This window comes from Monodelphis domestica, chromosome 3 (assembly GCF_027887165.1).
Source record: "Monodelphis domestica isolate mMonDom1 chromosome 3, mMonDom1.pri, whole genome shotgun sequence".
In the NCBI taxonomy this organism is placed as follows: domain Eukaryota; kingdom Metazoa; phylum Chordata; class Mammalia; order Didelphimorphia; family Didelphidae; genus Monodelphis; species Monodelphis domestica.
The window spans coordinates 15,597,549-15,623,212 of record NC_077229.1 but is presented as its reverse complement, the minus strand read 5'-3'; the positions used below and the strand labels follow the sequence as shown (position 1 = coordinate 15,623,212).

Below are 25,664 nucleotides of genomic sequence, written 5' to 3'. Positions count from 1 at the left end.
AGATCACTCATGTACTAAGTGGTTTCACACTCAAGTCCTTTGGCTTCAAGTTTAGCATTCTTTCTGCCATTCCATGGGACTTTTCTGATGCAGCAGAGTAGATGGTGGATGGATGATGGTTGATGGATGGAGAAGAGTAAATGGATGAGCAAGGGTAGATGTTGACAGAGGCAGCCAGTGGGAGTGATGCCACTTTTCTAGAACACAGGGCTGAGCTTCACTCTCCAGCTCAATAAACTTTAGTGACTCCCAGTTACCAATGGCATCAAATGTAGACACCTCTCTGGATTTGAAAGCGCTTTGCCAACTGGGTCCCACCTACCTTTCCATCCTTATTGTACCTGATTCCTCTTCACCTACTCTATGGTCTAAGCAAACTGCCTTTCTTACCCTCTTCCACATAACCGTCCCTCTCTTATCTCCAAGTCTTTGCATGGGCCGTGCCCCAAATGTGGAAGGCCAGCCTCCTCCCATCTCTGCCTCTGAGAATCCCTAGTTTCCTTCATTGCTCAGCTCTAGCATCACCTTCTACCCGAGGTATTCCCTGGTCCTTTCCTCTGTTAGTGCCACCCCTTTTCGCACTCCAGAAACAGAAATAGGAATTTGCTTGCTGTGTATTTCTATATGTACATGTCATTTCCCCTCTTGAGGCTCTCTGGCACCTAGCACAGCCCCTGGCACAGGGCTGGTGGATGGCAGTAGATAGAGGCTGTCTATGAAGGCGTTGGTGACGGTCATGATGGAAGGACAGTGATGGAGATGGAGGGAATGAGGAACCAGACAGCGATGTGATAGGCAGGTCAGGGATGGTGGTAAAGGCAGCAGGAGGGTCCCATGACCCAGGGACCGTTGTACCAAGATCCGGGAACACAAAGACTTGAGAGAAGACCCCCTCCAATCTGCGACTTGGACATCGGAGGTGGAGGGCAGGGAAGGGTTGTGCTCTTGGTGGGCAAGATTGATCTGGGGAAAGATAAGGTAACAGAATCCAGCTGAGCTCCTAGGGGTGTATGAAGGGAGCCCTTGATTTGGGGAGGACCTTGGTTTGAATTCTGGCTATGCTGTTTACTCCCGGTATGGTCATGTACTTAACCTTTCTGGGCCTCAGTTTCCCTCTTTGTAAAATGAAGGGATTGGGCTAGATGGCCTCTGAAGGTCTTTGAGCTCCAGCTCTCTCATCCTTGTGAGGGGAGACAGAAGAATTGGCTCCTTTCTGCTTGGCCCCAGGGCGGGTACTCTCAGTCTGTTTTCATCCCGCCCACTCTGTGGACAGCCTGTCCCCATCAGTTCTTTGTAATGGGGCATGTGATGGCCTTGGCTGGCTGGTGGAGGAGAGGGGGAGGTGTGAGGTGGCAGCAATGGGTCTCGGGAGCTCTGAGAAGCACCTGAACCAACCCAGAGTTTGGGGATCCCCCTCCCATCTCTCTGTCTCCTGGATGGTTGATCTGTGTGTCTGGCGGAATGGAAGCCAGCACTCAGACTTTCATTGTTCTCTCCTGGGGCAGGCTGACCCTGTTACCATGTCCCAGAAGGCAATGCTGCCTTTCTGACCAGCCCACTCTTAGCTGAATGACGTTATAGTTTCCTGTGTTCCTCGAATCAAGGGGCAAAGGATTCTCCTTCGAGTTTCTCATCTCGGGCTCTGCACCAAAGGCCTCCCAGACTCCTTGAGGTCTGCAAAGCCAACCCCTCCTTTTTCCAGAAAGGCTGAGTGCCTTCTTCAGGGTCACATAGATGTCCATTTTACAGATCAAAAAACTGAGGCTCAGAGAGATAGAGATTTGCCCAAGTGTCTGATGGGGGATTTAAACCCAAAGTCATCGTAACTCTGAAACCAGTGAAGAGAGCCTTTCACTTGGATCTGAGGACCTCCATTCAAATCATGACACTCCCTAAGGGATCATGGGTAATTTATTTAAATAGAGGGAGAAACTGTATGACTTTAGACAAGTCACTTTACCTCTGCCTGTCTCAATTTCTTCATCTGTAAAGTGGGGGCAATAAGAGCCTCCCAGGGTTGTTGTGAGGCTCAGGTGAGATAATAATTGGAAAGTGCTTGGCACAGTGCGTGGCACAAAGCTCTCTATCAATGTTAGCTGTTGTTGTTGTTGTTATTATTATTACCTCCCACCATGTTAAATGCTAGGGATGTAAATGCTAACACCTCGAGGGATTCTAGTCTGATATACGACTAGGGAAGGTGTTTCGGTGTGGGAAGTCACAAGGATGAGGAGGAAAGCCACATGGCAGTCCGTGTATACATGCCTGTGCACCCGAAGAAGCTGTGAGAGAGTGGTGATCTGAGAAGGTGGCAGGAGGAATGGCATGGGGAAATGGCCATCATTGAGTCTCAGGCTAACTGAATATAGGGAGATCCCAAGAGTCCCAGGGCAGAAGCAGGGATCGCTGCTCAGATACACCCAAGGCTAGATATGATCTGAGGCCCGTCCGCCTCTGGCTAGGGCCTTTTGGCTGCTTGGCCCAAGACAAGAAAGATACCTGGACCCTTGCCTTGAGGGGCACAGGCAAGCACAAAGTCAAGTAGTAAGAAATTATTCCAGGCCAGTCTGACCCGCACTAACTTTGAGCCTTTGAGGAAGTGGTCTCCTCTCTTGGTGAAATGAGTGCTTTGGAACAGACAATCCTTACGTCTCAGTTCTTTCATTCTGTATACCAGCATTAGGTCACCACCACCTGCCCCTGCTGCCTCTGAGGTCCATGTTGGTGAACCTATGGCACATGTGCCAGAGGAAGCTGCTTCCCTCCCTATCTCCATATGTGTCTGAGGCTGTTTCTCCCATCATCTGCCCTTCTGCCCAGCTGCCCAATGGGAGCACTTCCTCCCCTGTCTGGGGTAAGGCCAGGGGCTCACAAATGGTGTGATGGTTACAGTTTGGGCACTCGGTCTCTAAAAGGTTCACCATCACTGTCTAAGGCGATCCCTTGCAGGAGAGTTTCCTTTTCCTCTTCTTCCCTCAAGGTGTGATCCCTAGGACTCTCTGGCTTTCGAAGCACCATTGATGTCTGCATTTCTGCTCTGTCTCTACAGGTGCCCCTGGCTGACCAGAGCCATCTCCCCAGCTGTGCCCATCTACAATGGGATCGTTTTCCTCTTTGTGTTGGCCAACTTTAGCATGGCCACTTTCATGGACCCCGGTGTCTTCCCTCGAGGTAATGGGGGGATAGGGGTGAAGGGAGGTGGGATGGGCGTCAGGGGCTGTGGCCTGTCATCCAGGGTGTTCTTGTAGGCTGGCATCCAAGGTGGCCACTGGTTCCTTTACTCTGGGCCCATGGGGTAAAGGGAGGGGAACGGATCACCACCTAATGGTGAAGAACAAAATTGGTGGGAGAACTCATGGGTAGACTGAGCACAAGGAGGCAAAACCAGTGGCAGGTCCAGTGGGTGGCACCTTCAGAGGTAGGGTTTGAACCTATCAGGTCCTATGATTCCTGTTAATCTTCTTGCCCGAGGAAAAGTATTCTTTATTTCTTGTATAAGGAGACTTCAAGGATTAGAGTAAAGCAGAGCCTGAGATCAAACCCAAGCACAGAGAAAGGAAGGAAGGCTGAGAAGTATATCTGGGGCATCCCCAGGGTGTCTTCATATCCAAGGCCTTCAGGCTGCCCCATGCTCTTCATGGCATTATACCCAGGCTGGCTGTCCCCAGGAGTACCCTACACTTTCTCCCATGCCGCCTACCCTCTGGCCTTTGCCTTCCACCTGGGATAGATGGCATCGCAAGGTAAAAAGACTTAGATTTTTGAGGTCAGAGGACTTGAGTTTGAATTCTGCCTCTGTTCCTTACTTCCCATGTGACCCTGGGCAAGCGTCTGGTCTTTAGTTCCCTTCTCTGTAAAATGAAGGGATGGGACTAGATGATCTTAGATTCCAGACCTGAGTTTGATTGTGACTCTCCCAGTAGTTGTGTCACCTTGGACAGTTCCTTTCTGTTCTTCAGTGGTCACTTTTGTCCTTGGCCAAATCAATGAGGAGGCTGGCTTCCATGATCTCCAGTCCCTTCTGACAGGGAAGACTGTGACTGACTGGGCTTTGGGCTGGCTCGGGCTCCTGGGTTATCGCCAAGATTGGCATGGCCCTTGGGCGTCCCACACTCCTGAGGCCTTCTGGGTAGTTGGAGGTGCCTCCTCCAATCCCTTTCCTCCTTGGCTTTGCCTTTCGGGGTGTGAGCAGCGGACGAGGACGAGGACAAGGAAGACGATTTCCGGGCGCCCCTCTACAAGAACGTGGAGATCAAAGGGATTCAAGTACGGATGAAATGGTGTGGGACCTGCCATTTCTACAGGCCTCCACGCTGTTCTCACTGCAGCGTCTGCGACAACTGTGTCGAGGTAACTGCACTGCCCAGGATGAGGAGGCCTGAATGGCCATGGGCCCAGGGAGCCGGGGGTGGGTGTCCCAGTAATAAATAGGGGGTCTGGGGTGGCCTCGGGGCTCTGGAGACTGTTCAGGTTTGGGGGAGTCCCAGAACAGGAATTGGGGGTCAGCTGGTGGAAGGGATGGAAAGGAGCCCCAGCCTTGTGTTGTGTATTAAGAAAACGGAATTTGGAGTCAAAGGCCCTGGTTTCAAATCCAACTCTGTCCTCTTGGGCCCTTCACCTTACCTAGGCCTCAGTTTCCTCCTCTGAAAAATGAGGCAGTTGGACACAATGACCTCTGAGGCGCCTTCCAGCGCCGGGTCTCTTGTTTCTCACCTTAAGCTCATGTCATGTCATTTTATGGAGAAGGAAATTTAGGCTCATCCAAAGGAAGGGCCTCGGGTTCAGCTGCCTGGAGCATTGGAATGGACTCCTTATCCCAAAGGCCTGTTTTCCTTCTCATTCAACCATTTATTCAACAAAAATGTGTTTAAGTGTCTACTACAGAAATGTCTTTGGCAGATAGCAGCTGGGCGGCTCAGTGGATAGAGAGCCAGGCCCAGAGACAGGAGGTCCTGAGTTCAGATGTGGACTCAGACACTTCCTAGCTGTGTGACCCTGGGCAAGTCACTTGACCCCCATTGCCCAGCCCTTACAGTGCTGAACCAGTTCTAAGACAGAAAATAAGAGTTTTAAAAAGAGAGAGTTTGTTTTTGCCTCTTTTTGAATCCCCTTGACTTAACACACTGCCTGGCACACAGTAGGTGCTTAATAAGTGCTTCCTGATTGACTGACTAATGGAGCCTCCATTTGAAACTCTCTAGTGATACCCCTGCTGCCATATTACAAGCTGCCTCGTTCCCTTGTGAACGACCCTTACGGAGGTCCCTGAAGGAAGCCCACAGTTGTCCCCCGTGACTGGCAGGAACTGATCCTAAACCTTCTCTTCAACCCAGCAGCCTCGGTTCCCTCAGCCTTTCCTCTGTGCCAAGACCAAGCTGGTGGCCCCTGGTGTGTCACTGGCTTTTCTTCAAGGGCGGCCCCTACCCTGAGCATCTGTCTGTCTTTGTGGTCTGGCCAGGGTGGCTCGGGACCCTGGGGGCTGGGCTCTTAGAGCCTCGTATTGCAGTGGCCAGGATTTGATCTGAGGTGGCAGCGCTTGGGGCGTCCCTAACTTCTGCTCTGTCTTGTGAGGCCCTTCCAGGAGCAGCCGCCTGCGGTCCTAGGCAGGAGAGCTCTGGAGAGACTGACTTAAGCCCTGAGCTCCCCGCGCCCTCGAATGGCAGGGGACTCGACTCAGTAACCCGGGGCCAGAGGAGTCTGGGCCAGCAGGGTGTCCTGTGCCAAGGGTTGACCAGAAGGCTACAGAGGCCAGCTGGCTCTCCTGAGGATCTCTAGACAATATGAATGAGTGCAGGGCTTGGCTGAGAACCAAGAGTGGGGCCAGCAGTGTTCCCAGCTGGTAAGCAGAAGAGGTAAGATTTGAACCCGGGTCTTCGTGACTCCAGATTCTGAGCTCCAGCCCTTCCTTCCCCCAGATGAACTTTTAATCAGAGCTGGTGGGCTGGTGGAGGAGTCATAGCCCCATAATCAACCCTACCTGACTGGCTTCTTTCTCTCTCTTCCCTCCCCCCCCCCCCCTTTCCTTTCTCTCTCTCTCTCTCTCTCTCTCTCTCTCTCTCTCTCTCTCTCTCTCTCTCTCTCTCTCTCTCTCTCCCCCTCTCCCCTCTCCCTCTCCCTCTGTCTGTCTGTCTGTCTGTCTCTCTCTCCCCCTCCCTCTTCCTTTATCTCTCTCTCTCCCTCCCTCTCTCTCTCCTCCTTCCTTCCCTCTATCTCTCTCTCTCCCTCCTTCTATCTCTCTCTTTCCTCCTCCCTCTCTCTCTCTCTTCCTTTTTCTCTCTCTGTGTCTCTCTCTTCCATTCTCTATTTCTCTCCCCCTCCCTCCTTCTCTGTCTCTCTTTCTCTGTCTCTCTCTGTCTCTGTCTCTCACTGTCTCTCTATAAAATCTGTCTCTCTGTCTCTCTCCACCCCCCACCCCCCACAGGACTTTGACCATCACTGCCCCTGGGTCAACAATTGCATCGGGAGACGCAACTACAGATATTTCTTCCTCTTTTTGCTGTCGCTCAGTGCCCACATGGTGGGCGTGTTTGCCTTTGGAATGGTCTTTGTCCTCCACCACCCTGACCAGCTGGGGGCAGCCCACACAGCCATCACGTATCCTGCCTGCCTCACTTCTTTCTCCCCAACTCCCTTCCTTTGCCTGTCCCTTGCCCCCTCCACTATCCTTCTTCCTCCCCTTTGCCATCCTTCCCTCTCTCCTCTTTCCTTCTCTCCCTTCCCTTTCTTCTTCCTGCATCTTCCTTTCCTTCTTCACATCCTCTTTTCCTTTCTTCTTCCTCTCATTTCCTTTGCCTCCTTCTTCCCCTACTCTTTGCCCTCTTCCTCCTTCCATTCCTCCTTCGGTTCCCTTCTTCTTTCCTCCCGTGCCTCCTTTTCTTCCCCCAGAGGGTGGGGGAGTTGGTCAAGGATGACTGTGAGCCATTGGCCTCTGAGAACTCTGGAGATGAAAACCCCTCCCCACAGGCCCCACTGCATTCCTTTCTATGGCCAAATCATAGTATTCTTCTCTGGGTAATGGGTCCAGTAACCTTCCTTCCCTCTTCCTGCCCCAGTGTATCCTGGGAGAAGCTGGATCCCAACCCAGGGAAAGCCAGGAGAGCTACTGTTGGCTTAGGCTCCCAAGTTTTTCCAAGGCTCTGTCCTTGGTCCTCGTTTTTGGGGTTTCCCAAGGGTTTCCCACCTGCTGGGTTCTCTTCCCCAGTGATGTTTGCCTTAACACCTCCCAGAATGGCCGTCATGTGTGTGGCTGGCCTCTTCTTCATTCCTGTCATCGGCCTCACTGGCTTCCACATTGTCCTGGTGGCCCGGGGCCGTACCACCAATGAGCAGGTAGGGACCCAGCCTTGCAGGAACCAGGGAAGAGGAGGGGGTGGTCCCAAGAGCAGGAGGGGGTGTGTGGACCTAGGTCAGGTTAGGGGGTGGTTGTAAAGCAGTCTGCCTGGGTCAGTGGAAACCAGCCTGGATTTGGAGGTAAGACCTCAGTATTCAAGTCCTGTCTCTTATGAGCCATGGGATCATGGACGGGTCTTCCCCGACCCCAACCTCTTAGCTTATTCTATAAGAGGAGGATAAAAATCTTGGCATGTACTTCCTCAAGTGGCTGTTATTAGGAAAGCACTTTGCAGACCTTTCTATGGCACCAAAGCATTAGATAGATGGACGCTATACTTGTGGGGAGTTATCTGGCCTAAAAGTCTGGTTGGATGGTCATTCTGTGGGGCCTCATCCCTCTAAGTCTTGGCTTACCCATCTGTAAAACTGGTATAAATAATCCTAGTTTGCCACAGATTTCCTTGAGGACTGGCTCCCTTCCATTTTGCACACTTTGCATCCTGGTCTCTGGGAATCCCCAAAGGGGCCTGTGCTTCCCCCCTGTCTCCCCCCATGCCACACTTCATCAGAAAGATTCTCAGCTCTAGAGTTCAAATCTTACCTGTTTATCATTTCATGTGTTACTCTAATGGGCACCCCACTTCCTTGCCATGTATGCACTTATTCCTTTGTAAAATGAGGGGGTTAGACCAGATCACCTCTGAGCTCTGGCCTCCCTCTGATGGCGATCAGTGTTTGCTTGTATTTCTTGGTGCAAAGTTTGTCAAGAGCTTTTTAGACATCTTATTTGATCCTCCCAAATGCCCTGGGAGGGAGGTGCCAGAATTATTCCCATTTTACAGATAAAGAAACAAACTGGGTCTCAGAGAAATGAAGCAGCAGACTCAGGGCTAATGGGTTGGGGGGTGGGATGGTGAATCTTTTTACAGGTGACGGGCAAATTCCGTGGAGGCGTTAACCCATTCACTCGAGGCTGCTATGGGAATGTAGAGCATGTACTATGTAGCCCGCTGGCACCCAGGTAAGGTTCTATGTGTTGGGGGGAGGAAGTACCTTATAGGCAAAGGAAATCTGATAGTCTGTGCCCTTCGGATCCCCACTGTTGGAGGCTGGCAGTTCTGTGCCTTCTAAAGAACATTGGGTTTAGAATCTGAGGATCCAGTTTCAAATCCTGGTTCTGCTCATTTATTAATTGGTCTAGGTCAATGATGGTGAACCTTTTAGAGGCTGAATGCCCAAACTGCACCCTCACGCCATATGTGAACTGCCCCCTTACCCCAGATAAGGGAGAGAGGAAGTACTCCTATTGGGTTGCTGGGCAGAGGGATGGGTAATGTGAAAAAATGTCCTCAGGCATGGCGGAGAGGAGAGGAGGAAGAGAGTAGCCCCCTCTGGCACACGTACCATAGGATTGCCAATACGAATCATGGGGAAAGAGCATTGGCTCTAGAACTGGGGATCCTAGATCCAAATCCTGAATGTAATGCATACTATCTGTGTGACCTGAGGCAAATCCCTTCTTATTCTCTCTTTGCCTCAGTTTACTCTTCTGTAAAATGGAGTAGTTAAACTCAGTGGTCTCTGAGAGATCTTGTCATACTGGCCAGCAGTGACTAATGATAGCCTCTGTGCCTGTGGACCAGTGAGAGCATGACTATCACTGGGACTGAATTCCTGTCCCCTAACCCCCAACTAACTACTCCCTACCCCTAACTCTCCTCTCAGCCCTGGCCTTGGGGGACACTTCCCTTCCCTCTCAGGCTGGGCTGCAGGGAGCATCTGGAAAGGCAGATCTCCATCGTCCTGGAAGATGTGGAAGGCTTCCTTCCTCTCCATGAGGCACCCCCTTGCAGAACACTGATGATCAAGCAGAGAATCTTGCTGACCCAGGGTTCCAGCTGCCCATTCCTCTCTTTTTCCCTGGTTTTCCTCTCTTTTCCCCCTCTTTCTTATTCCTCTCTTCTCCTTTCCTCTTCCCACTCTTCCCTCTCATCCCCCTTTCTCTTTCTCCCTCCTGTTCCTCCTTTCCTTTCCCCCCATTTCTTCCTCCCTCCACTCTTCATCTTTCTTTTCTTCCTTCCCGTTTTCTCCTTTTTTTTTTAACAAAGAAAAAACTCAATGTAGAATTCGAATATATATATCGTATCCCAGGTCTGCCTTTGTGGCTTTAGACAGGTCATTTCCTCCATCTTGGTCTAAGATTTCTGTACTGGGAGAGAGAAGGAAAGGAAGATGATGATCTAAACAAGATCCCAAAGACCATCTAAGACCAATCCCATCATTTTGTAGAGAAGAATCATGGAAGTAGTCATGTTGCAATGGAAAGAATGCTGAATTCAGCCATGAGATCTGAGTTCAAATCTCGGCCCTACTGTTTACCACCTGCTGACTTTGAGCAAATCCTTGAGCCACGGTGCCCTCCACTGTAAAGGGATGGACTTGGACTTGAAGAGTCCCCTCCATCCAGCTCTGATGTTAGGATTCCAGGTCCCCGAGGAGGCCCCTTTCAGCTCTAAATCCTAGGAACCCGTCACCAGCCTCCCTGGGCACAGCTCTGTAGAAGGGGGTGTGGAGGGGCCATTGCAATGAGTCTTCTCCCTGACACCCCCAGATATGTGGCAGAGCCCAAGCTGAAGCTGGCAGTGAGCGTGAAGCCCCCCTTTCTGCGCCCTGATCTCTCCGACAGGCAGGTCTCGGTAAAAGTCAGTGACAACGGAATCCAGGCCAGCTTGAGCCGCAGCAAGGTGAGGCAGGGGCCTGAGCGGGGAAGCCCAGGAGCTGCTGTGGGAAAGGACCCAACCTGGGGTTCAGGCTGCTGTGACCCTGGGCAGGCTCTTCCCTTCTGTGAAACGTAGTTTTCTCCTTTGTAAAAGACATAAGGATAGCTCCAGCTTGCTTTCCCCAAAGGGCTGCTGTGAGCATCCCCTGGGATGATGGTGGACACTCATTCCTCTTTTGAGACCAGGAGGCCAGGAGGGTCCTGGGGAGTAGAGGCTGGGGCTGAAGGGTCATTGAGGCATGTGCACCATGGGAGTGGAGGTGGAGGAGAATGGCAGCACTCACACCCAAAACCCAAGGGATGTCGGTGAAGCTGGGGTGGGGATTGAAGGCCCAGGGAAGGGGGGGCCTCTCCACGTAGCTCCCTACCCCCATAGGCTTTCAGTGGGAGGGCAAAGGGATGGGGGGGGGTCTGGCTGGGGCCTCTGACCACCAACTCTCTGCTTTAGTCCAAGATCAGTCTGGGAGGGCTGGATGAAAAGTCCCTGGACCTCCAGCCTCCCATGCCCCCCAAGGGAGAGCCCGGCAAGTATACTGAGCTGCAGGGGAGCAGTGATGGTGAGTAAGGCTATGGGCGCTCTGCCAGGGCCAAGTCAGCTCTTTGGGGGACATGATAGGTATGAAGGGAGGGAAAAAGGAAGGAAGGAGGGAGGAAGGAAGGAAGGAAGGAAGGAAGGAAGGAAGGAAGGAAGGAAGGAAGGAAGGAAGGAAGGAAGGAAGGAAGGAAGGAAGGGAGGAAGGAAGGAAGGAAGGAAGGGAGGAAGGAAGGAAGGAAGGAAGGGAGGAAAGGAGGAAGGGAGGAAGGAAGGAAGGAAGGGAGGAAGGAGGGAGGAAGGAAGAGAGGAAGGGAGGGAGGGAGAGGGGAAGGAAGGAAAGGAGGGAGAGAGGGAGGTGGGAGGAAGAAAGGAACGATGGAAAGGAGGAATGGAAGAAGAAAGGAGGGAGGGAGCGGAAGGTATGAAGGGATGGAAGGAAGGAGGGAGGGAAGAAGAAAGGGAAAAGAAGGAAGGAAGGAAGGAAAGAAGGGATGGAAAAAAAGGAAAGGCAGAAAGGAAAGGATGGAGAAGAAAGAGATGGAGAAGAAGGGAAGAGAAAGAGGAGAAAAAAGGGAGACTAAGGAGGAGGGAGGACAGAGAGAACCTATGGAGTAATGAGGTCAGTATTTGAGAAGCTGGGAGGCCAGACTGTGCCCAGTCCTGAAGCACCCCCACTCATGGTGCCAGCCTCCTGGCAGGCTGATTTCCTGGTTCCCAGCTTCTCAGCCTCATCATGTCGGTATTCTTTTGGGGCCTCAAGTCCTTGAGGCCCACGAGGACTCCTGACCTTGGTGGATGAGTCTGTCTGTCTTTCTCCCCAGAGGGTGGCCTGTCCCCTAAGCTGACCAGCCCCCCAACTCCTGCCATGTACAAGTATCGGCCTGGCTTCACCAATAGTTCCAAGATTCACTACCACGCCACGGCGGACCAGGTGAGGAATTGCTTGGACTTCTCCGGGCTTCCCTCCTTGAAAAAATGGGGCTGTTGGGGTGGGGAGGGGCCGTCTCTGAGAACTTCCCTAGCTAGCCTTGGAGCCGGGAGGTCCCCAGGGCCGGGAGAGGATGCTCCCAGGCCGTTCTGGCCAAGCCCTTCATCCCTGGAGAGGGAGAGCGGAGGACAGCCGCCCACGGTCCCTCGCCTCCAGAGGGGCAGAGCTGGGTCGGAGCCCTCTGCTCGCTGGCCAGGCCGCCTCTCGTGGGGAAGCCATCGATCGCCTTTTAGACCTTGGGGCTCTGGGGCCGGGCCGGGCCGGGCTCTGAGCACCCCGCCGTTGTCTCGTAGATCACCCTCCAGGATGGCAGCCTGGGGGAGGACGACGGCGGCACCCTCGACTACCAGTCGGAGCCCAATCTGGACCTTCCCGACTACCACCGGAGCGCCCTTCACAAGACCTACCAGTCGTCGCCCCTCCACATGGACTCCTATGCCGCCAACTCCCGGTCGCTGAGCCTGAAGTCCGCCAGCAGGCAGGGGATGGACCAGGTCGCCCTCCACTCTCTGAAGCCCGAAGGAGCCCCCCCGACCCCGTACAAGGCCATCTTCTCTCCCAACTCCCTGTCTAACCGCAACAGCAGCCTCTCTTACGACAGCCTGTTGAACCCCATGTCGCCGGCGGGCCGCAAGTGTCCGGCCCACTTGGTGGTCAGCTCGGCGGGCTACCACTCGCCCTACCTGTCGGCCAAGATGTGCCACCTGCGCGGGGGGGAGCTGCAGCGTCCGGGGCCCCGCAGCTTCAGCCCCGTTCTGGGCGGGGGCGGCCCCGGCTCGCACCCCCGGGACCCTTCGCCCGTACGCTACGACAACCTCTCTAAGACCATCATGGCCTCCATCCAGGAGCGCAAAGAGATGGAGGAGCGGGAGAAGCTCCTGCACTCGCACCCGGACTCGGTGTTCGGCGACTCCGGCGTCTACGACACCCCCAGCTCCTACAGCCTCCAGCAGGTCAGCACGCTGTCCTCGGACGACCCCCGCAGCCTGGCCCTGCCCTGCGGCTCCCGGGAGAACCTGACGTCGGCCAGCAGCGGCTTCGGCGCCAGGAACCCCATGCTCCAGTCGTCTCTGTCCTCCCTCTCGGGGGTCATGGCGCGCGCCCCGAGGACTTCCACCACCTCCCTCCAGGCCGACTTGGCCAATAACAACATTCAGAGCCACCAGACGCTGCAGGGCCGGGGAAGCGCTGGCCCCTACATGTCCCCGGCCCACCAGGTCCCATCCTCCCCCTCTGGGATGCCACGCTCACCTTCCTATGGCGGCCCCAAGGCGGTCTCCTTTATTAACACTGTGGAGATCACAGAGCCGCCCCCTCTAGGAGTTCAAAGGTAAGTATGGGCTGGGGTCCTCCCGGAGGCCCCTCCTCTGCTGCTGCTCATCCACGGGCTTTGGCTCTGGAGTGGATCGTCCACTCTAGGACCCTCAGGGAGAGTCCGTGCCCCTGGGGCCACCGAGTGCTCAGCACCCGAGTCTGATGCGCTCTGTGAGCCCTGCCTAGCCCAGCACCCCGAGGCCCAGGGCCTCCCTCACGGGGGTACACCTGTGCCTTCTGCTGCTGATGCTGCCCTCCTTTTCTCTCCTCCCTCTGTCGCCCCCTCCAGACCACATCAGGGCTGTGTCTGGGGTCTCTTCACCAGGAAAAGGGAGCCCGATACCTCAGAAATCCCATCCAAGAGTGAGGCCGGCAGGGCAGGCAGAGATTCCCCCAGGCCAGGCTGGACCGCTCACCACACTCACGCCTCCGTCCCCCAAGTCTCCAAGGCTCTCCTCCCATCCTCATTTACTGCCACGATCATCCAGGCCTTAGTGAGGCCCAAGCAGAACCAAAAGTGGAAAGTCTTCTCTTGTTCTCCGCTGCCCCTTCTTTTCAGGGGGTCCTTGCAGTCGGGGGACCTGTGGGCAGGTCCTGTTTCTGACCGTCTCTGACTGTGTGACCTGGGCCAGTCACTTCCCGTCTCAGGGTCCCAGGAGACTCTCTTAGAGGATTAATTGTGGAACTGGGACCCGCTAGTATTGGTGGAAGGAATTGAGGAAATTCCCAGTGCGGCCATTTCTCTTCCTGATGAGATCACACGTTGGCTCCGTGCCTCCACGAATAATAATAGAACCCCCCCCTTACTCCTAATCTGATCCCCCACACACAAATAGACATACACATACACTCTGTCTCTGTCTGTCTGTCTCTCTTCCTCCCTCTGTCCCTCCATCCCTCTCCGATACACATACTCTCTCACAACCCATACACATCTTTTTCCCAGGAAGGGATCTTCTCACTCTTTTCTGTCCTGTCCTTTTCCAAAGCCAATTTTGGAAAGAAACAAAGTCCCTTAGATTCTGAGAGTTGGAAGCCAAAAGGTGAGCATAGCACTGGACTAAACTTTGCATCCCTCTTCCCTCCCATAAATTTCAGTTCAGTAAGCATTTATTAAGCACCTACTGTGTGCCAGGCACTGTGCTAAATGCTAGGGATATAAAAAGCAAAAGACACTTCCTGCCCTCAAAGAATTTCCAGTCTGATGGAGGAGACGACACACAAACAACAATGTATGAAGCAAAATGCATAGGAAATAGTTAACCGAGGAAACACATCAGAATTCACAGGGGTTGGGGAAGGCTTCCTGTCGAAGATGGGATTTTAAGTTGGAAATTAAAGGAAGGCAAAGGCGATCAGTAGTCAGAACAGAAGAGGGAGATCATCCAGGCATGGGGGACAGCCCAGAGAGGAGAGACGGAGGGTCTCCTTTGTGGAACAGTCAGGAGGTCAGGGTCACTGGATCAGAGAGTATGTGAGAAGATATAAGATGTAAAAAGACTGGGAAGGTATCAGGGTTATCAGGAGGTACCAAAGCTAAACAGAAGTTTTCTGCTTGATTCTGGAGGCCATAGGGAGCCACTGGAGTTTACTGAGGAGGGAAGTGACATGGTGGGACTTGAGCTTTGGGAAAATCACTTTGGTGGATGGATGGAGAATGGATTGCAGTGGGGAGAGCATTGAAGCAAGCAGACACCCCTAGCAGCTATTGCCATAGTCCCAGTGTGAGCGAGGTGATGGGGTCTGCACTAGGCTGTGAGGAGTGTCAAAGGAGAGGAGGGGGCACATTTGAGAAATAGTTCCAGAGGCAGAATATGACAAGCCTTGGCGCCATATTGGATATTTCAATGAGAAGCCCAGGATGACTTCTAGGTTGGGAGCCTGAGGGCCTGGGAGGAGAATACTGCCCTCTACACTAATAGAGGAAGGTAGGAAGTGAAGAGAGGAGTTTAGGGGGAAAATGAGGAGTTACCTGCAGTTCAAGATCTCTGAAAGGCCATTGGGGAAGTGAGATTGGAATCAGCAGCCTCGAGTTGGTCTTTAAATCTATGGAAGCCGATGAGATTGCCCAAATGAAGCAGAGTAGACGGAGAAGCGAAGAGAGTCCAGACAGAACCCTGAGAGATACCTATGGTTAGAATGTCCAAGCTGGAAGAGAATCCAGCAAAGGAGATAGAGGAGAACTAGGAGAGAGGGGTGTCCCGAAAACCTAAAGAGAAAAGGGGAGGGAATGATAAGCAGCAGAGAAGTCAAGGATAAAGAGGACTGAGAAAGGGGCATTGGATCTGGCAACCAACTTTCGAGAAAACAGTGTTGGTGGAATCAAAGATCACATTCCAAACTGTAAGGGATTAAGAAGAGAGTGAGAGGAGAGCGAGCACAAACCCCTGTGGTGGGTGGCGTATTCGAGTTTAGCTACAATGGAGCAAAGAGGTAGAGAATGAGAGCTGATGGAGATGCAAGGACCAAGTCTTTTGTCTTGGTTTGTCTCCATGATGGAAACATGGGCATGCTTGTAGGTAGTAGGGGATGAGCCGACAGAGGGAAAGATTGAAGATAAGTGAGAGAATGGGAATGAAAGAGAAAGATGGGACGATGTGTTGGAGATGGGAAGGAACGGGACCACTTGGCCAGGTAGCTTGGACAGCCAAGCCAGTGGTTTAGCCAATGGTTTGCCTTGGTCAGGGGTAGGACCACTTCATCATGTGAGACGGTTTGAAGGAGAAGAGAGTGGTAGGAGGCATCTGAGCAATAGGATATGAGGGAGAGGGCTCTAACAATGATTGGATGATAGAGGAGAGTCCCAGAAGCCCAAAGCTAGAGGCTGTAAAGTCTCATCTGTACTTGAAAAGGAGTTTTCTCTACAATATTTCTGACAAGAAGTCTTCTGGTCTCTGCCTGGAGACCTCCAGTGATGGGGAGCTCACTACCTCCTGAGACAGCCTGCTTCATTTTGGGATATATCTCCTTATTAAGCAGTATATTGTGTAGCCTCAATTTATCCCTCTGTAACTCTTCTCTTCCCCACCTTCCCATTGCTCTTAATTCTGCCCTCTGGGGCCAAGCAGAACAAGGCTATTCCTCATTTCCCCAAAAGGTCCTTGAACTTCCCCACCTTGGTCTTCCTTCATGGGCAACCACTGATCTCCAGAGCCTCAGTTTCCCCAACAGTTTAAGAAGAGGGCATGGACCAGATGATATCTACGATGGCCTCCAATTCAATGATTAGCTACTTGAGCTCACCATCCCCAGCTCCTTCACTTGGGATTGATTGGTGTGCCTTCCTCTCCCTTTTCCGTCCTTTGACTGGCACTTGGCACAGTGCCTGGCACACAGGAGGCACTTAATGATTGCTGGTTGACTCTCTGACGTTGGACATATCCAGCCCACCAATGTCTGGCCTTGATGAGGAGGAGCCTCATCATTCAGTGATCAGTTGGAAGGAATACCTTGGGAGGAGTGGGAAAGGGGTGACTGTCTTCAAGCAGAGAGATCAGGTTCATTCTAGACTATTAGCCATCCAGGGAGGAAGGAAGGAAGGAAACTCAACAATTAGAGCTGGCTAGTCAGAAAATAGGCTGCTAAGGGTTCTGGGAGACAAGGAAGCCTTGGGTTCAAATCCTGCCACAGACACACACAACTTGTGACATTATAATGGGCAAATCTCTTCGAACCTCAGTTTCCTTTATTTGTAAAATGGGGTTAATAAGGGCATCTACCTTCTTCCAAGATTGTCGTAAGATATTAAGTGTAAGGAAAGTTTCTGGCAAGCCTCAGCAAGCTGGAGCATAGCTAGCATACTGGATAGTGATTTTTTACTCCCTGGAGGGAATAATTCCTGCCTAGGATTATAGTCCTAGAGCTGAAAGGGACCCTAATCTAGCCTCCTCGTTTTACAGATGAGAGATCGGAGGCCGAGGGGACAGTCACAAAAGTTGGGTCAGAATTTGAACTCGGATCCTCTGGCCCCAAGGCCAGCTCTCTTCCCCTGTGCCAGGAGGTCTCTCTTCAATAGAATCTTGTCACTCATTATAGAGGAGATTCTTGACCTGGGACTGGGGATGCTGGGGAGGGTTTGGACTGGAGACCCTCGAGGAGTGCTCAGGGAGGGGACGTGGCTCTGAGGACCCTGGGAGGCTTCTGTCTTGGGGAGGGGACCTCAGTGGGCCCTGATGTCTTGCTGCTGCCCAGTCCAGGTGGCCTCGCTGCCCCGTGCAGTTCACTTGTGTGCCCACAGCTCCCTCTAGTGCTGGAGAGAAGGAGAATGCTTCTAGGCTGGCTGGGGACGCTAGGAATCCTAGCCCTAGGCGTCCAGAGGGACCTGGGCCCACCCCCTCGTTTCGTAGAGGGGGGAAATGAAGCTCAAGGCCATCAGGAGCCCAGGTTTGCCCTCTCTAGTCTACGTTCTTTCCACTTTGGGCCTGCCCATTCCTTTCATCTTGTAGACAGCAAAAGAGAGGTCCAGGGAGGCAAAGAGGGGCTCTTTCAAGGTCCAAGAGCCGGTCAAAAGCCAACATGGGGTTAGATGTAGTGAGAACCTTGGAGCTGAGTGGATCCAACTCCGTCTTACAGACATAGAAAGTGAGGCCCAGGAAGGGGAAGGCATTGCCCCAGCTCCCCCGGCTCCTAAGGAGCTGAGTCAGAATTCACACCCAGGTCCCCTCCCTCCAAGCCTGCCTCTTTCCCCCTGCCTCTCGGCCCTTGGCTTCCTTTCCTGGCATGGCATCTTTTCTGCTAAAGCTCAGCCCAATTCTTCTTCCAATGCTAGCTCCCCCGGGACCTCGGCGTGGGCAGGCTGGCCGCATCCCCTTGCCCCTACTTCCTGGGAAGGAAAGGATCTCCCATAATGCCCCGGGACTCTGGCCCAAGGGGGCGGGAGGGGAGGTCCACAGTCCAGGAGAGCATCCGCTTCTCGGAAGGAATGGGGGGCCTGGGGTGGAGGGGAAGGATCGGCCGGGCTTTGGACGGGGTCCTGGCAGCGTGTGGTCCTTGTCGGTGTCCTCCCTGCCCCGTCTCGTCCTCTGTGGTTCCTGCCCCTGTCGGCTTGAGGTGTCCCGTCCCAGAGCCCTGGGGGAGGGAGAGGGCAGGGGGAGGGGGCTTTTGGCCAGGATGGGTCTGTCCGTGGCCTTGGCTGCTGGCGTGTTGTGTCAAGCCTTTGTGTGTTCACGTGTATGTGTGTGTGTGCGTGTGTGTGTGCTTCTTTTCCCACAGGGAGCATATGTTGCTGAAGACCCCTCAGAGTATTCTAAACGGACAGTCCAAAGGCCTTCCCCGATTGGGGCCTGTGGCCAGCACCCAGGGGGTGCCCGGAAGCCCTAGCAGGCACACCAGTGTTAAGAAGGTGTCTGGAGTAGGGGGGACCACGTATGAAATTTCAGTGTGAAGAGGGAGCTTCCCTGTCCCGGCCTTGTGACCTGCGGCACCCTGAAGATCCAAAACGAAGGCGGCGCCCCTGGGGTTTGCCTGCTGTTTGTCCTGTTGTCTCTCTGCCCCCCTCCAAGCCCGCCTCCCTCCACGGCTCCCCGGCCCCCCACCCCCAAGGGAATGGGATGAACGGTCTGGAGAACTGCCTGGCTTGGAGCGTCAGGGCGGGGTGCCCACGCCAGAGAGGTCCCGGGCGCCAGGGGGCCTGGACTTCCCACGCCAGGCCTCTGGAGCAGCCCGAGCGCAGCCCCCGTGTGCCGCGCTGCTCTGAAGACGGGGCCAGACCCCACCTTTCGACGAACACGTGCATGTCTGTGTCTCTGGGTTCTACGGTCCTTGACTGTCCAAGAGGAGGACGGGTGGGCCGCAGGAAGACCCCCTCGGCAGGCACGGGGCCTCCCGGAAGAAATGGCTTGAAGTTGTTCCTCGGCCCAGCCTCCATCCACGTGCTCCCAGCACCACGGCCTCCTCTGAGGAGGCGCTGCACTGGGCTTGTGCCCTGGCCCGTCCAATGGCAGCGCCCGATGGGGCAGTCGGAGCGGCTTGGGGCTCCTTCCACCCCCCAAGAGCTGACTTGCCTTCTACCTTCCTCTGTTCCCACGAGACTTTCCACATTGGACGGAGCTCATCCGCTCCAGGCAGAGCACACATACCTCATAGGTTGGACCACAAAGATGGCGGACGGGGTGAGTCCACGAAGGATCCATCGATGCTCTCGAGAAGCAGAGAAGCCAGCCTAAAAGCCCCTGTGCTCGCTGAGCAATGCGTGAGAAAGGAGGCCCGGCCCTGGCCGAAACTATGCAGAAACTGCTGGCCAAGTGCGTGCCCGAGATGCCGCCCCTACGGTCTTGCGGCCCTGCCTAGCTAGCTCCTTGCATCAGGGCGCAGGGGCTGAAGCGGAGGGGACAGAGGCGTGTTTCCAGGGACGAAGTGAGCACCCGCCCAGCCTCTGCGCCTTCTTAAGAGCCCCTCGCCTCGACGATGAAGAGAGGAGCGAAGGACAGATGCCACCCTACGCCTGCTGCTCTTGGCTCTGGGGGAAGCTTGAACGAAGGCCCTGGCGATCCCCAGAATTCTTTGTGCTCTGACTGGCACGAAGAGGCCAGCCGTTCATCTCAGCCTTCCTGGAGCCGGGAGCCTTGGTGGACGCTTGCCTGGACCAGCAGCTCCCAAAGGGCCTCACGTCGAGGTATCTGGCACCGCTGGTGGGCACCCGGATGCTTCAGCGAATCCCCCTGGGCTTGGCACTTGAACCCCCGACGTCCTGTCGCCATTAACGAGTTGCCTTGTTTTTTTGGATTGCGTTTCCCCTCCTCCCTTCCCTCCCGCACCCCTCTCTCCCTTCCCCAAGCTCCTCCGCTTCTCAGCTTTGAGAAAGGGGAGAGTGGGGGCCCCCTCTGTATTTGCCAAACCCCCTGTGCCATGTGTGACAACGAGGGATGTGTGCGCATTTCCCAGGATGAGTAGCAATAGTTCAGATCTCGCATCCCTCTGTCCGTGGGTCCCCGTCCCCGGCTCCCCCGTCCTCCCCAAGCAAACGACTCTGTTGTCTCCGTTCTCTGGTCTTTTAGAATTTGTCATTTGTCCATGCCTCGTATTAACTGTGGGGGGGGGGCGTGCTTATGGCTGTGGGGAGATGTCTCGACTTGAAGCCTTAACTTTTCTGTGTTTCTATGGCTGGGGGGGTTGACGTAAATGGAAACCATTAGCTAATTAGCCTTGGGAGTCCTAGATCCGGGGCTCGCCCTGATCTCTCCGGACCCCCAAACCCAGAGCCCAGTTTCGGCCATTAAAATCGGCCCTATCAGGAGTTGGGGCCACGGCGGTGCTCAGGTCTACCCCGAGGAGAAGCGCATCTTCATCATTTGCTTTGGTGGGGGTTGATTAAGTATTTTTTTTGTGTTTTATATGCTTTTATTAGAGAGAGGAAGAGGGAGAGGAAGAGGGAGAGAGAGAGAGAGAGAGAGGGAGAGGAAGAGGGAGAGAGAGAGAGAGAGAGAGAGAGAGAGAGAGAGAGAGAGAGAGAGAGAGAGAGAGAGAGAGAGAGAGAGAGAGAGAGAGAGAGAGGGAGAGAGAGGGAGAGAGAGAGAGAGAGGGAGAGGGAGAGGGAGAGGGAGAGAGAGAGGGAGAGAGAGAGAGAGAGAGGGAGAGAGGGAGAGAGAGAGAGAGGGAGAGAGAGGGAGAGAGAGTGAGAGAGAGTGAGTGAGTGAGAGAGAGGGAGGGAGAGAAAGAAAGAGGGAGAGAGAGAGAGGGAGGGAAGGAGAGAGAGGGAGACAGAGAGCGTGAGGGAGAGAGAGAGAAAGAGAGGGAGGGAGAGAGAGAGTGAGCACATTTAATCCAAGCACTGTCTGAGTGAACCTTTGGGGTGCCCCCACCCAGGCAGGAGGACCAACATCCTCTTTTGCTACCCAAAGACCCAATGTTGCAGTATCTAGAACCATTGGCGGGTCCCCAGATGCTCCGGTGAACGCCTCCCAGTTGTATTTCTGGGGAAAGACAGCCCCGTCTAGGATGGCTGCCAGGGCTGTAGACAATCTCTTTTCCCGCCCCATGGAACAGATGTGGTTGGGCGTCCCTCTGATGGGTCCCAGTTCCATGAGCCCAGTTGTCTGCCTTGAGGAATCACTGTGTCAGACCTTGGAAATCAGCTAATCTAAGCCAGTCTACCCTTGGCTATTTCTCCTGATTCTTCTCCTCTGTGGGCCTCAGTTTCCCTCTCTGTCAAATGAGGAATTTGAATGAGATGATCTCAGAAGTCTTCAAATGCTTGATCTTCTCGTCCTTCTTACAGATGAAGAAACCGAGGCCTAAAGAGAGATGAGTCCAAGGCCCCACAGCTAGCAGGTAGCTAGACGTCCATGAATGCCTAGCAGCAGGGTTGTCTGAAGTCTACAGTCAGCCAGGAGTGTGCCTTGCTGGGGAAGCCGAGGAGGCCCCGTGGCCTTGGAGGCTTCATCCCTTTGGGACCGCCCGGCCCTGCCAGAGTCGGTAGACTTGGTGTCTGGAGAGGATGACGAGAAACCTTCCGAATTCCGGGTCCGGGGTGCCCGCTGGGGGTGGCACCTAGGGAAGGGCCTCGGGATCTCCCGAGCCTCGGTCACCCTGGCTATAAAATGAAGGGATTGGACGAGGGGGTCACCGAGTTCCCAGCTGACCCGTTGGTTCTCATAGCTGGGGCTTCTGGTCAGAGAGGTCCTTGGCAAAGAGTGAGGAGCGGGGCCTCATCCTGCCCACACAGGCCTAGCTTTCCATGGGAAAGAACCTCTTAAAGCCCCGGGGGAAGGCTTCCTGGAGGCAGGCAGAGGGTGATCAGATTGTAGGTCTAGAGCTAGAGTAGGAGGTTCTAGGCCCATTGTTTTATAAGTGGGGAAACTGAGGCCCAGAGACGTGATTTGCCCACGGTCACAGAGCTAATAAGCAGCAAGGCTGGATTTGAACCCCGGTCCTCTGGCTCCCGATGCAGAAGCACTCTCCATTCCACTACTTCATCCCTATAGGAAGACTACTGGGGTGGGAGGTCTGAGTGAAGGCCGCAGTGACAAGATAAGACTCAGAGGGCCTTGTAGCATGAGGGAGGGTCTGACTAAAGGGGTGAGAGAGAGAGAGGGACAAATGGAAGGATGGAGAGGGAGAGAGGAGAGAGAATGTCCCCCCTGGCCCCGAGTTGTTCTCGAAACCCCAGAGATTACGGACTTCCAGAAACCTCTGATCTTCTCCTCTAATGGTTTGGTGGCTTGGAGGTCCTGGCTAAGCCTAGGCAGAGAGGAGCGACCCCGTGGGCAGGCCGGTGCCGACGGGCATCGTTCTGGGAGCCGAGGACGTGGCCTGCTTCGCAGGCTGATCTCCCGGAAGAGGTCACAGGACTCGTGAGGAAGAGCCCAGGCTTAGAGCTGGGCAGCCTCTGGTCCAACCCTCCTCCGTGACGGGGAGGGAAGGGTGGCCGCAAGGGAAGATGGAAGGAATCGTATTCCTCCGTGAGGCCTCCAAGCACCCAGGCTGGCTTGGGCTCACCAGTCTCCCGGGAGTGATGGTCCAGTCCAGGGGCTTCTGGGTGATCTCCCTGCCAGGCTCGAGGGTTCCTGGAAGGTGGGCCAGCAAGGGCTGAGCCTGTGGCGAGGGACCAGCAGACCACACGATCGTAGCGGATAGATTTGGGGAGAACCTGAGGACGTAGGCCCTAGAACGGGGTCAGAGCAGGAAGCCAGAGCATGGGGAGACTAGCACGGGGATTCTTCGCCCGATCGGTGTCCGGGACCCCTCCGGCAGGCCGGCCAGCCAGTACTACGGGCCATTAGAACGGTGGCGGCCGCGTAGTCACGTGCTTTGTTTCCTTCGGTTTCCCGATTCCGTGGCTGTTTCCACCATCACTTTTTAGTTTGGAGTTCCAGGTTCTCCAACTTGAGGGGGCAAACGTGCGGATTTCAGTACTAGCCGGGCTGCCGTTCATCTCTGAGGGAGAGATTAGTGAAAACAAAGACGCCATTTTTTTTCTGTCCAAGGTCACAGACCCCCCAAATCTGTCCCCAGACCCCATGGAGAATGTCAGAGCTGGGAGGGAGCTTAGAACAGGGCGTGTCAGAGCTGGGAGGGAGCCTAGAACTGAGGGTGTCAGATTTGGGACGGAGCCTAGAACAGGAGATGTCAGGGCTGAGAGGTGACCTAGAACAGGGGGTGTCAGAGCTGGGAGGTGGCCTAGAATAGGGTGTCAGCTGGGAGGTGGCCTAGAACAGGGGGTGTCAGAGCTGGGAGGGAGCCTAGAACAGGAGATGTCAGATTTGGGAGGGAGCCTAGAACAGGGGATGTCAGATTTGGGAGGGAGCCTAGAACAGGGGGTGTCAGAGCTGGGAGGGAGCCTAGAACAGGAGATGTCAGGGCTGAGAGGTGACCTAGAACAGGGGGTGTCAGAGCTGGGAGGGAGCCTAGAACAGGCGGTCAGAAGTGAGGGAGCTTAGAACCAGGCATGCCAGCACTGGGAGGGAGCTTAGAAATGACCTAGTCCGATCCCGTCATTTTCCAAAGACCCTGAGAAATCACGTGGCCGGTCCGGGTGGCCAAGGCTGTGGGGGCCTCCAAAACCTGACCCTTTGACTCCGGGCCCAGGGCTCTCTGCTGCCTGGCAGCGGGTGGCGCGGTCCCTTACCTGACTTGCCTCTCCCCCATTTCTGTCTCCATTTCTCTTCCTGCTGCGGCCTCCCCCCAGGGGGCGGATCGGAGCCTGCAGCCGAGGATGCGGGAACAGCGGGCGGCTGAACCCCAGGACCAGTCTCCACCTTTGCCGGTACCACTGCGCTAGCTCAGCCCTCCGCCCCCCGTGGAGCCCCACAGCCTCTGGCTACTGCCCCCCTGTGGGGGTGCCCCAGCTGGCTGCCGTATGCCGCTTGCACTCGGCCGCATCCACCCTTTTCCCGAGCCTCTCTTGGCCTGAACGGGATGCCAAGTAGAGCCCTTCATGCCCCTCGTCCAGAAAGCCAAGCTCCCTTCCCAGGACTCGCTCAGGAAGAGGCCCCTCGTGACTTCAGGGGCAGCTGCCTCCTGGCAGGGACCAGGCAGGAAAATTCGGCCCTCGCTCACGATGCCGTGGCTGCCCTGGCTGGCGAGGACCCCCCAGTCTGGGCGGCTGCACGGGGGCCGTTCGAATGGGACCAGACTTCCTGCCTGGAGTCGCCGGCCATTAGGCACATTCCCCGCCAGAGTTGTCCCGGGCCGCCCCTTTCTCCAAGGCGACCAGCAGCCCTCTGGGAGAAGGGGGGAGGCGGGAGAAAGATGTGAGATGAGCCCCAGGATGTCAAAGCCCGGCTCCAGGCCTCCAGGGCCCAGACGGGGAGATGAGTGAGGAGGAGCCCCAAGGAGAAAGCTGTGCCCCCCGCCTCCCCCAATGGCGTTGGTCCTTCGCCCCTGTGCCCAGAAGTGAAGCTTGAGGATCCCCCGCTGCCGCCATCTTGGGCTAGGCCCCCCTCGCTCGCCATAGCACTTTAAATGTCCCCCCCTCGCATTTCTGGCTTCAGGTAATGGCAGAGGTTTCAGGTTGCACCGGGACGAGGAGGGGCCGCTTCTGGGGCATCCGTGAGGGATGCTGGGAGAGAAATCCCGGAGGCCCTGCCTGCCCAGCGGCTGCCCCCTCCTCCCTGAGCCCCCGAACCACGGCTGCCCCCATCTCCCCTCCACCCAACCCCCCAGGGCGTGCACGCATGTTGCCTTAACCCCGCCATCCCTGCTGCCTGGCTTCCTCTCCGGAGCCTGGCCGTCCATTTGGCCCTCGTCCTGCCTCGTGTCTGTACGGAGCCAAAGCCCAGCGGTCCTCGTGACTAGAAGCCACGTCTCGGGCCCAGACGACCAGCTGGGCCTGGGATGGGGAGGTCGGAGCCTCCCCAGAGCCAGACTCGGCCAGGCCGGGGCTCTCCATCCTCCCCCCCCCCCCCCCGCCCCCCACGCTGCTACGTTTCCGCTCAAGAAACAACCCGACTTCCTTCCTCTCATGCTAACTTCAGTGTCGTACAAACCATACCCTGTAGCCGCCTAGAGAAGCAGACGTGGTGGTCTGCTCCCCAGCTCGTGGGCACAGCGGGGAGGAACGTTGGCCTCCCTCGCCTCGGTCCTGGGGGGCACCCCGGCCCGACGGCGAGGGATCGGAGGGAGGCTCCACCCCGGGAGCTCCCAGATATCCAGATGCCCTTTACCAGGCTTGGGGGGAGAGGCGGGAGCTTCGGGCTCGTCCCCGAACGGTGCGTGCGGGCCGGTCTCGGGAGCCAGCAAGGGGGCACATTGGATTTGCATGAGTTTATTTAACTGCCTTGAGGAAGATTGAGCAACAAATTATTTATTTTCAATTGTACCGAAGCACAGAACGACATTTCCAGACCCTGTAACCCCCAACTATGGAATATAAAGTATATATTATGGTCGCCTAACTGTATTTCTCCGTTTTTGAGAAACAAGACAAAATTACGATAGATTGTTCTACAAGGGTATTTTTTCCATTTAATTCCCTGAATAAATTTTTGGTGTTTTATCTCCGTGGCTCCTGTCTTTGTGCTGGGCCCAGCCTCTCCGGCCACTGACCGGCGTCCAGGAATCAGGATGGCCAAGCAGCGCTGGGGCAGGCTGGCAAGGCTTGTCGTCCTCACTTCTTGGAGGTCGAAACCCTGATCTTCCTTGGCAGGGAGGAGGGAAGCCGGGCTCTGGCAGTGCCACCCATTGGGTCCGACTCCTGCCCTGCATCTAACAAATAAGCCCGGTGGCTCCAGCTGTCAGGCTGGCCTTGGGCTGCTCAGCTTAATAGGAAGGCCAGTGGA

The 25,664-nt window shown here is 55.1% G+C and overlaps 1 protein-coding gene across 2 annotated transcripts in view; it reads left to right on the top strand.

Moving 5' to 3' along the window:
- Nucleotides 1–25,381, top strand: part of ZDHHC8 (zinc finger DHHC-type palmitoyltransferase 8) — a 71,152-nt gene extending 45,771 nt beyond the window's left edge. The window contains exons 2-11 of one of the 2 annotated variants that reach the window (XM_056821393.1): nucleotides 3,050–3,171; nucleotides 4,193–4,350; nucleotides 6,422–6,594; nucleotides 7,227–7,329; nucleotides 8,262–8,353; nucleotides 9,944–10,076; nucleotides 10,560–10,668; nucleotides 11,468–11,577; nucleotides 11,928–12,964; nucleotides 23,573–25,381. In XM_056821393.1, coding sequence (XP_056677371.1) covers nucleotides 3,050–3,171; nucleotides 4,193–4,350; nucleotides 6,422–6,594; nucleotides 7,227–7,329; nucleotides 8,262–8,353; nucleotides 9,944–10,076; nucleotides 10,560–10,668; nucleotides 11,468–11,577; nucleotides 11,928–12,964; nucleotides 23,573–23,813 — 2,278 coding nt within the window. In that variant the 3' untranslated portion in view covers nucleotides 23,814–25,381. Of the gene's footprint in view, nucleotides 1–3,049; nucleotides 3,172–4,192; nucleotides 4,351–6,421; nucleotides 6,595–7,226; nucleotides 7,330–8,261; nucleotides 8,354–9,943; nucleotides 10,077–10,559; nucleotides 10,669–11,467; nucleotides 11,578–11,927; nucleotides 12,965–18,159; nucleotides 20,379–23,572 lie in introns of those variants that run through there. The other variant, XM_056821394.1, reaches the window with a different exon arrangement.
- Nucleotides 25,382–25,664: the final 283 nt, after the last annotated feature.